Below are 11912 nucleotides of genomic sequence, written 5' to 3' on the forward strand. Positions count from 1 at the left end.
TATATATATATATAAAATAATAACACCACAAGTCGGTGTACAACGAACTTGTGATACAAAACACCATAAGTCGGTTATTGGATTGACCTACTGTGTGTTACACCATAAGTCGGTTCGATAACTAACCTATCGTGTGTTACACCATAGATTGGTTAGCCGCCAACCGACCTACCATGTTTTGACATCATAAGTCACTGCATGGGAAGTCGGTTCTGAACTGACCTATGAACATTTATAAGTCGGTTTTTAACCGACCTCCCATGCGTTTTTGGTACTAGTACTGGGTTAGGCGTCAGGTCTTAGGTTGTGGCTGGCGTTGAGGCTGTCAAGGATGAAGGAGATGAAAGGTCTTTAATGGTGGGTTATCGGTCTTGAGTGTGGGTCTGTTGAATTTTTTTTCTCATCAAAGGTGGGTCTATGGGTATGAATATAGTGTTATGGGTCTATGAGTATGGATCCTTTTCTTCTTCATGATTTGGCTACTCAGATTCACGATTTGGGGACATTTTTTGTGTTTGTATTAATTTGTTTGATCTAAGAGTAATTTTGGATATGGTTGTGAATTGGTTGATGAATATAATTTGTTGATTGAGGAAATTGTTGGATTTGGTATGACTGGTTTGAAGTAGTTGACTATTTTATGTTGTTAATGAGAAATATTTGAGTTATAATTTTATGTTGAAGATGATGAATAATTCCTTTTGAAGATGATAATTTTGGGCTGTGTAAGATTGATGATTTTGGATTATAATTTAAAGATAAATGTGTAAAATTTAAATCTGGGTTTACAAATTGAGAAAGATGAACACAAAATAAGTGTTTTTAATTTAAGTTAGTAAAGGATTTTTAAATAAATTTTTTAGTTTTTAGTTTTAAATTGGATTTTAAATAATTTTTAATAAAAAAATAATTTAATGTTGATAAATGTATTTTTACTGTAGAAAAATAATAATATTTTTATTATTTTAAGAAATAATAAGAAAGTTTCAGGAAAAAAATAGGTTTTTAATTATTTTTAAATTTTAAATTATTTTCTCTTTTTTATTCTTTCTCAAAATAATTATTTTAAATTAAAATTAATAAAAAATAATTTTAAATAATTCAAAATTTATATTTTTCCATCAATTTAAAATATAAGTTTTACAAAAATAAAGTTTTAAGAAATATATAAGATTTAATTATTTTGATTAATTTTTAAATTTTAATTGATTTTTTTATTATTTTGAGAAAGAATAAAGAAGTGAAAATAATTTAAAATTTAAAAAACGGTTAAAAACCTATATTTTTATTTTATTTTCTTATTATTTTAAAAAATAAGTATAAAAGTATTGGGTATTTTGAAAGTATTGGGTATATTTAACGCAAAATAAAAGTTTTGATATAAAAATTCAACATTTTGATAATATTGAATATATTTACTGTCAAAAAATAATTTGACCATAAAGATGCAAAATTTTGAAAATATTAAATATTTTAACTGTAATTTATAAAGATATATAAATCACAACACATATATTTATTTTATTTATGCATATTAATATTATAGTTCATTACATACTTATAATTAGGATACTAAATGTGTATTTTTCTTTAAAAGAATTAAAAACTATACGAGTATAAACACACCCTTTAATAAAAAAATATATATATAGGAAAGAAAAGAAATGACAACAATTGAGTTATTGTTCTCTTGTATGATGTTGCACTTATCTTGAGAGCATTACAAGTTTTTTTTTTTAAAAAAAAATTGTAAATATGGGAGCACATGCCTTGCATGTTCCTTCCACTAGCATGTATAAAAACTTCTACCAGTTTCGATCAAGATACGACATACGAAAATACTTCATCTGAGACTCAAAGCTGGACAACTCTTCATTCTATGAGTAAGTTTTTAACAACATTTTTATAGTTTTTTATTTTGAATTATTTGTATTGCTATTTATGTATATATATGTTACAATATCTCAAGTACTTTCAAAATTTCTGCTCCAAAGAAATATTTTCTTGAGAAATGTTTTCAAAATTTCTTAATTTGTTGAACCCTCTTTTATTTTGAAAAAAAAAATTGTTAAATCTTCTAATAGAGCTAAAAGATTAAAATTGCTGAAAAGCTTTAACTTTAAATACATATAGTTCTGTTGTTGGATTTTGCGACAACAACATTCAATTAAATAATTTTTACTCAATCTAAACTATCACTAGATCACGCGACAGCTACAATCAATCTGTTCCTCATCATTTTCTTTTAAGTTGCTCTGTTAGTTAATTTAAAATTTAGAGCTTGGTAAAACAAGATATTTTTTATGGAAATATAATTTATATAATTTTCAAATATTGGAACATTTAACTCTTTATTCCATATATTTTTTTAATTTTTATTAAAAAACCATATTTATATACAATTTCACTTTGGCCCATCATGGGCAATAATATACTCTATACTAGACATGAAATTATATGTATATATCATGTGGGACAACTGGTATCATGCTTAAGTTTAATAAAAAAATATATTAAATAGGGAAAATTTATATTTTTCATTATATTAACATTTAATATATCGCTATTAATACAAATTAACATATTTACATTAAAATATATTTGTTATAAATAGATTATAAAATATTATTGATTTATTTTCTTTTTAATATCATTTAATTGTATGGTTTGTTTATAATTTATTTATTTAATTTTTAATGAGATTTCGATAAAAAAAATGCTAATTTAATGGGTTGTAATCTAAAAATTATCATTTTTGAACCTAATATCCATTCCACTCTCCCATTTTCTCCTTATTTTGGTCTTTTAAACTCCAAACCCCCAAATTTCCATTTCATGGGATAGCTTTACCTTTTTTGTTTTTTTTTTCTTGGGTTTTGGATTTGTTGTATTGGATCATTCTTTATTGATTGTTTTGTTTGTATTTGTTTTGATCATAATATAACTTATTTTTATTTATTTATAAAAAAACATAATTTTGATATGTTCACGTTTTGATTATTATCTCTCTGAGATGTGAAAGGATTGACATTTACGCTATTCCAATGGTGAAGACTTGTTTTTTTGAGGGTATTGCAGTTACTAGTAGATATTGTTTGCCTTTTTCATTTTTTGTTTTGTTTTGAAGGGTGGATATAACAAAAGAACAAGTTCGGTATATTATCCTTTTATAATTTTTTTTTTGTGTGTTACATTGTTGCAAGCTTTAAGGTTTATTTTTTTACATAAATTTTTCTTTTATGGTGCTAAATGTTTACTAATTATTGATTTACCTTTTTTTTTAATGTCAATTTTGTTTTATATTGCTATCTTTTTATTAATTTTTTTACTGTAGATTTTTCAAAATTCAACTTATTTGTTTATTAACTTTTGTTTTTTAAATGTAGATGTTAAAGTGTTGTTTAGTTTTGAGTACATTTTGGTTGAATGCCTAATAAAAATAAACATATTTATTTATTATTTTTTTCTCGCTATTTTTGTGCATTATTATAGTGGCAAGTTTATAGTATATTTTTTTATATGGTTTTTAGTGTGATATGTAATGCTTACTAATTATTGATATATTTATTTATTTTTATTTTATATTGTTGACTAGCTATTTCGCTAACAACTAATTAAACTAAAGCTTAAAGAAAAAAAGATTGAACACTGATTTTGATTTTTACGTGGTTCAGTTTAGTAATCAACCTTAGTCTATGATGTTAGAAAAACTTTAATCTGAATTTAGCCCTAATTAATTCACGAGAATCAAACAATAGAATCAAATATTAGCGGAAACGTACCGGAGTCCATAGAATCGATTTTGAATGGTATGATCTTTCAATTTTTGTATCAATATTTCTCTCTGGAACCTCAGTTTCTTGATGATGGGGATTCAAGAATAAAGATACGATATATGAAGCGATGCAAAAAATGGGGACCAACCTGTTTATTAATAACTGAAAAACAGTAATTAATAATTTATTTACTATTTCTAATTTGGCCCCTCATCAAATCAGAAATTGTCTCAATGGTATCCACATATAAAAATCATGACAATCATGCCCTTAAGTCATAAACTTTATTAAAAAATAGACCACATAAATTTGACTCATTTATATAATGACCCAACACACATTTTTATATATACAATTGTGACCCCAAATAAATAAATTTCTAACAATCTCCCACTGGGCCACATATGTATATATATAAATGTGTTAACCTTATTGAGCTCATAACTTTGTCATCATAACTGTAGGCATGTGCAATCTCGTCCATTAACTATATCAACATAGGATCAAAGCGATTTTCGTTGTATCAATCACAACTAAACCCATCAATGGTCACATATATCAACATAGCCAAATGACATAGATCAATCATGATAATGTGGTATAAAAATTACATGCATGGTGATCTATTCAGTCAATTTTCAATTGGTCCTACTTTACTTTATAGAGATCAAAACTTTAGCTTAATGTACAAAGTGAAATTAACCTAATAACATAAATTCTGATCAAAAAAATATCTAAATACACTAGTTTCATGAAACAAATAAAACACAAAGGATAATAAAGACAAACCCCCACTGAATCTAGATATCCTCATACTCTAAAACACCCATACGAGCAGTGTGCTCATGAAAGACCTTGGGTGGCAAACCCTTAGTAAGGGGGTCTGCAATCATGGAGTTTGTACCTAAGTGTTCTATACAAATCTGTCCACTCTGTACCCTTTCTTTTACAACAAGGAACTTGATGTCAATATGTTTTGACTTCGTCGAGCTCCTGTTGTTGTTGGAATACAATACAACTGATTTATTGTCACAATACAACGTAAGTGGTCTTTCTATTCCATCCACAATGCGCAGCCCGGTGACAAAATTTCTCAGCCATATACCATGGTTGGATGCCTCATAACATGCAACAAACTCTGCTGCCATAGTAGATGAAGCTATGAGTGTTTGTTTTGCACTCCTCCATGATATAGCTCCACCACCTAACAGATATATGTAGCCCGAAGTGGATCTCCTACTATCTTGGCATCCCGCAAAGTCGGAGTCAGAATACCCAATGATCTCAAAGTGATCTGACCTCCTATATGTGAGCATGTAATCTCTTGTTCTCTTCAAATATCTCATAACCTTTTTGGCTGCTTTCCAGTGATCAATTCCTGGATTGTTTAAGTATCCGCCTAACACTCCAACAATGTACGCTATATCCGGACGCGTACAAACTTGAGCATACATTAGACTCCCAACAGCTGAAGCGTAGGGAATCTTTTGCATTTCTTGAATTTCAAGGCTTCCTTTAGGGCATTGCTTAAGACAAAATTTGTCTCCTTTAACGACAGGGGTATCACCTGGTCTACAATCTTGCATGCCAAACCTTTTGAGTACTTTATCGATATAGCTCTTTTGTGATAATCCAAGAATACCCTGAGAACGGTCTCGATGTATTTGAATTCCTAAAACAAAAGAGGTGTCACCAAGATCTTTCATCTCAAAATTTCTTGACAGAAATCTCTTGGTTTCGTGCAACATGCCTATATCATTTGTGGCAAGCAGTATGTCATCAACATACAAAACCAGGAAAACCTGTTTACTCCCACTGAACTTGTGATACACACAATCATCAACAACATTCATCTCAAAACCAAACGAGAGAATCACTTGATGAAATTTGTGGTACCATTGACGGGAAGCTTGTTTGAGCCCATAAATGGATTTGGTCAATTTGCAAACCATCTTCTTTGGGTCTCCTGACACAAAGTTTTCAGGCTGCATCATATATATTGTTTCATCAATGTTTCCATTGAGAAATGCTGTTTTCACATCCATTTGATGAAGCTCTAAATCATAATGTGCAACAAGTGCCATGATTGTCCTAAAAGAGTCCTTTGATGAAACTGGAGAAAAGGTCTCCTTAAAGTCAATCCCTTCCTTTTGAGTATATCCTTTTGCTACAAGACGAGCTTTATACCTTTCCACATTACCTTTTGAATCCTGTTTTGTCTTAAAAATCCATTTGCAACCAATCGGTTTCTTTCCTTCTGGTAATGGGACAAGCTCCCAAACTTTATTGTCTTGCATAGACTTATACTCTTCATTCATTGCTTCATTCCACTTTTGAGAGTTAGAACTTTTCATGGCCTGATGAAAGTTGATTGGATCATCTTCCATCATTCCAATGTCATCCTCATGTTCTTGAAGATACACTATGTATTCATCTGGATTAATAGTATTTCTTCTTTCTCTAGTGGATCGTTGCAAAGGCACTTGTTCTTGAGGTTTTTGAGTTTGTACCTATAGGGTTTGATTGACTATGTTTGGTTGCTCTTGATCTAAAACTTGATCAATATCAGGATTGGAATCCTGAACATTGTCAAAAGCAACTAATGGAATAGAAATCAACTCATCTTCAAGAAGAGTGATTGATTCTAAATCCTCCTCAAAAACAAAGTCCTTAACTATATTTCTCCCCCCAAACTCAATATCCTCAAAAAACTTTGCAGTTCCCGTTTCAAATATATTCCTTACTTTGGGATCATAAAACTTGAAACCCCTAGATCGCTCAGAATATCCAATAAAGTAGCTGCTCACAGTTTTGGGTTCCAGCTTCTTTTCATTTGGCCTATAAGGCCTAGCTTCAGCTGGACATCCCCAAACGTGAAAGTGCTTAAGACTAGGCTTTCGCCCCGTCCAAAGCTCATAAGGTGTTTTTGTAGCTGCTTTAGTTGGTACCCTATTCAAAATGTAGGCTGCTGTCTTAAGTGCCTCTCCCCAGAGTGATTCAGGTAAGGTTGAATGACTGATCATACTCCTTACCATATCTTTAAGAGTACGGTTTCGTCTTTTAGAAACACCATTCATACTAGGAGATCCTGGCATAGTGTACTGTGGGACAATTCCACACTCCTCTAGATATCTGGCAAAAGGTCCTGGACGTTGTTCATCTGATCCGTCATATCTACCATAGTACTCACCACCACGGTCAGACCTGACTTGCTTTATTCTTTTGCTAAGTTTATTCTCAACTTCAGCCTTAAAAGATTTGAACACGTCCAAGACTTGAGACTTTTCATGAAGTAGAAATAGGTACGCATATCTTGAGTAATCATCTATGAATGATACAAAATATTGTTGACCGTTCCAAGAAGGTGTAGGAAATGGCCCACAAATGTCCGTATGTATCAACTCTAAGACGTCCATAGCTCTTTTCGCACCTAATTTCTTTGTTTTGGTCTGTTTGCCTTTGACGCATTCAATGCAAACATCAAAGTCTGAAAAATCAATTGAATCCAAGATTCCATCAAACACAAGTCGCTCAACTCTATTTCTAGAGATGTGACCTAACCGTTTGTGCCATAAGGAACTTGATTTTTCATTATCTATTTTACGCTTAGTACCACGTGATTCCACGTTTAAGGTTTCATTATAAGAAGCAACGGTGTCAAGCAAATATAAGTTGTCATAAACCATAAGAGAACCAGTTCCAACAGTATTTGAATTAATAGATAAACTAAAGCAGTTGTTTCCAAATGAACAACAATAACCTAATTTGTCCAAACAAGAAACATAAACCAAATTCCGCCTAAATGACGGTACAACAAAAGTATCTATTAAGTCCAAATAGTAACCAGTACTTAACAACAACCTAAAATGCCCTATTGCTTCCACATTCACCGACTTGCCGTCTCCCACATAAATGCTTCTTTCAGCATCACTTGGCTTTCGGTAACTCAGGCAACCCTGCATTGAAACACTGATGTTAGTAGTAGCACCGGAATCTAACCACCAAGTGTTTCTTGGTACTGAAGCTAAATTTACCTCAGAACAGACCAAAGTAAGAAATGTACCTTTCTTTGCTCGCCATGCAATGTACTTAGCACATTCCTTCTTCACGTGTCCTTTCATGTTGCAAAAGAAACAACCACCATCGTTGTTGGCTTGAGTTTGTTTCTTATGTGCTGGACCCTTATCCTTAACAGCCTCATTCTTCCTTTTCTTGCCCTTATCCTTAGAGGTGCTTGCCAAATGAGCACTTTCAGTCTTCTCTTGCTTCAATCTTTCTTCCTCTTGAACACAAAATAAATGAGCTCATTAAGAGTCCACTTCTCCCTTTGACAGTTGTAACTGACCTTGAATTGACTGAATTGTGGAGGAAGAGAGATAAGCACTAATATGCACAAGCAAGTCATCCGAAAGCTCAAGCTTTAGTGCCTTCAACTTTGAAGCAAGGTGAGACATTTCCATAATGTACTCCCTTATGTTTTCCTTGCCCTTAAACCTCATGGAAATAAGTTTCTTTAAAAGAGTACTTGTTTCCGCCTTATCGCTTTTTGCAAAGCGTTTCTTAATTTCAGCAAGGAATGTTGTGGCATCGGTGACCTCTTCGGACACCGCACCCCTAAAAGCCTCAGGTATGCCGCGCTTGATGATCATAAGACTCATGCGATTTGAACGGTCCCACTTCTCATAAATCCTCCTTTGCTCGGAGGTACTAGCATCCGTAAGAGAAGCAGGTCGATCCATCCTTAATGCAAGGTCAAGATCCATGCAGCCAAGAACAATGAAAATGTTCTCCTTCCAGTCCTTAAAGTTATTACCATTAAGGATCGACACTGAATTAAGGTTAGCAAATACAGTAGCAACAGCTGAAAACAGAACAGTACAATTACATAAATAACATGCTCATATAAGAAACCAAATTAAACAATAAATTCAAATAATGGTTAATCCCATCTCAAGATACCAAACACATCATTAATATCAAGTCTTTGGACAATAATATTAATTGTAAGCGGTACTCTTGTTATAGCGATCAAACATTGACAATAAATTATGTCAAATAATATGCAATCTTTGGACTAACATATTATTCACACAAAAATACCTTATAATTGTCACACATCTATCACCATATGTATGTATGAAACTCTGTCAAATATTAACTTACCTTTGGGTCAGTTAATAAACACATGAATTATATACACACAATTATCTTAATATTTTTATTAAATTAATCTACACAAAAGAGATCACTTTGGTGATATTTTTTTTTAATTAATTTAACTAAATATTAGATATCCTTAATAAATTCTAAAACCAAAATTTGAATTAAATTGTTACTGTATTATTATTATTATTATTATATATTTAATAAAATAATAATAATAATAATGAAAACCCAATAAAATATATATATCCATATAGAAAACAAAAAAATAAAAAACTGTAATCGTTGGTAATATGATTTTTGTTTTATTCTTTATATATATATATTCATATAAAAACAAAAAAGAAACTGTAATTTGTTTTTGTTTTTGTTTTTATTTTATTCTATATATATATATATAATAAAATAGATAACAGTCGATAAAACAAAACTTAATAAAACAGTTTTGTTTTAAACAGTAATCGCAGTTTTTGTTTTATGTATTCAATAAAACAGTAATCGCAGAAGTCGATTCTTCTCCTTGAACAAAACTTAAACAAATATATATATATATATATCTTCTTCTTCGTATTAATAGCCATTAACATAATTCAATCTCAAATAAAAATATACATATACACAAGGACAAAAAAAAATTCATGGAAGACCAATAATACCATAAATTCTCAAGAACTAATTTAGGGATGCTCTTGATACCACATGTTAAAAAAACTTTAATCTGAATTTAGCCCTAATTAATTCACGAGAATCAAACAATAGAATCAAAGAGTAGCGGAAGCGTACCGGAGTCCATAGAATCGATTTTGAATGGTATGATATTCCAATTTTTGTATCAATATTTCTTTCTGGAACCTCAGTTTCTTGATGATGGGGATTCAAGAATAAAGATACGATATATGAAGCGATGCAAAAAATGGGGACCAACCTGTTTATTAATAACTGAAAAACAGTAATTAATAATTTATTTACTATTTCTAATTTGGCCCCTCATCAAATCAGAAATTGTCTCAATGGTATCCACATATAAAAATCATGACAATCATGCCCTTAAGTCATAAACTTTATTCAAAAATAGACCACATAAATTTGACTCATTTATATAATGACCCAACACACATTTTTATATATACAATTGTGACCCCAAATAAATAAATTTCTAACATATGAGTCACTTGAATAAGGATGCTAAGAACTTCCACAACTCAAGTTCTCTTGGGCTTCAGGCAGCGTATATTCTCACTCTAAAAGTAAGAATTGAGGATCATTTACAATGTGTGCCATAGCCCTATTTATAGGTTGTTGGGGAAATTCAGCTCATTAATTGGAGCTAATTACAATTATTCTCCCTTAATGGTGGTTTATTACAAGATAGAACATTCTTGTAGTAAATAAGCTAGTGGGCTCTAGCGTATCCTGGTGGGCCCTAGCATATCCTGGTGGGCCCATTGTGATGAATGTCACCACACTATGTTGTTGGGGGAAACATCTCTGACATTTTTAGAGTGGTAGTAACACGTTTTTCCATGTCATGCAGCGTTGTGGGATAGCCATTTTGCCGCTTGTACGGAGTCGACACCACGATCCATGTGACAGTGGATGTCATAAGGTTGTCTATGGCCCAGGGTCATTATGCTTGACACCTAACTACTCTTCTCCATGTCTTGAGGAAGGTCCTCACAAACCTAGAGCATCATCCTAGGACTTGGTCCTCGAGAAGTGATACTTCTAAGGGAATGCGCTCCTCCGGCGATGGCGAACTCTGGTGAAGGATGGGCTTACCTCCCGTGGAGCTTAGAATAACTTCTGGGAGACTTAATCAACCTACATGGACTTTTAATTCCCCTTAAAGTATGTCACGTGTCAGTCGGTGAAAATGCGGACAACATTTGTCCCCCAAGTCTTCTCTCGTCCTCTAGCAACGGAGACTATAATTGAGAGGAGTATTCTCAGGGGACGTACTTGGATTGAGACTGTTGGGTGTCCTCAGGTACTAACAGTTCCAAAAAGGAGGGTGCCACGCGCCAGCTCCCTATTACTGGGCCCATCAATCGATGCCATTTAATGGAAGGTCTTTTTCATACCCAAGACGTCCTTTCACCTTTTCGAGTACGATCCTCACCTTGATTAGTGTGACCGTTGGATCACGCTTGAGTACCTACTCCCTAGGTGATCAACGGCTAGGGTTGAATTACTTTTTTCCCACGTTTGTGTAGGATTTTAGAATTTAAATTTAGATGCGTGCTCCTATTATTTTTCCAAAAACATAATAGAAACATAGAATCACATGACAAGCATTTAAACATCAAATTCATAAATTTAACACAAACATAAAGATATGGACATTACATTTAATCTTTCCAACATTAAACATAACTGAATATCTTGCCAGTGCTGGCCAAACAACAACAAGAAATTAATATAAGCACACTTGAATGAACAAGAGAGATTTTACTAAAATAAAGTGCAAGAAATTACTAGACTATAACATAGGGTTCATCAACAATTCAAGCAACCTTAAAATTAGTTCATGGCTGAGTTAATAAAAATTAATCCACAATCAAAACAACTCATAATATTTAGATTTAGAAATCACTAAGAAAATATAAAAATGGAGTTTAGGAATAGAAGAAAGAACAAATCCAAAATGATGCTTGAGCTCTCTTTTTCGTCCTCCTTCTTCCTTGTTGATTTCTGGGTTTCTTTCGTTCTTCTTGCTGGTTTTTTCTTTCCAAAAATGGCTGCTTTTCTCTCTTTCGGCTGAAGCCTCTCTATGTGTATTCTAGGTTTTCCAAATTTGGTCCACAAAGTACCATATTACCCCTCTTCTTGGTAAAAAACGTGGGTCTCCTCTTTTTGGCATTTACTCTAAATATTTTACTCATACTTTCTGTACTTGCCACCTCAGCCACTATTCCAGCTTATCCCTTTGACTTTCCACGTGTTCTAGGTGTCCAAAAGCTGCATGATCAAAAT

The 11912-nt window shown here is 32.1% G+C and overlaps 1 protein-coding gene across 1 annotated transcript; it reads right to left on the reverse strand.

Annotated features, from left to right (window-relative positions):
* Nucleotides 1-8083: 8083 nt before the first annotated feature.
* LOC133806570 (uncharacterized) lies at nucleotides 8084-9732 on the reverse strand. Its single transcript, XM_062244659.1, has 2 exons — nucleotides 9723-9732; nucleotides 8084-8637 (listed from the first exon to the last, which is right to left on the reverse strand). Exons 1-2 carry the CDS (start codon nucleotides 9730-9732, stop codon nucleotides 8084-8086), a joined length of 564 nt encoding a protein of 187 aa, XP_062100643.1.
* Between the last annotated feature and the right edge of the window lie 2180 nt (nucleotides 9733-11912).

The sequence above is a fragment of the Humulus lupulus genome, chromosome X (genome assembly GCF_963169125.1).
Source record: "Humulus lupulus chromosome X, drHumLupu1.1, whole genome shotgun sequence".
NCBI lineage: Eukaryota > Viridiplantae > Streptophyta > Magnoliopsida > Rosales > Cannabaceae > Humulus > Humulus lupulus.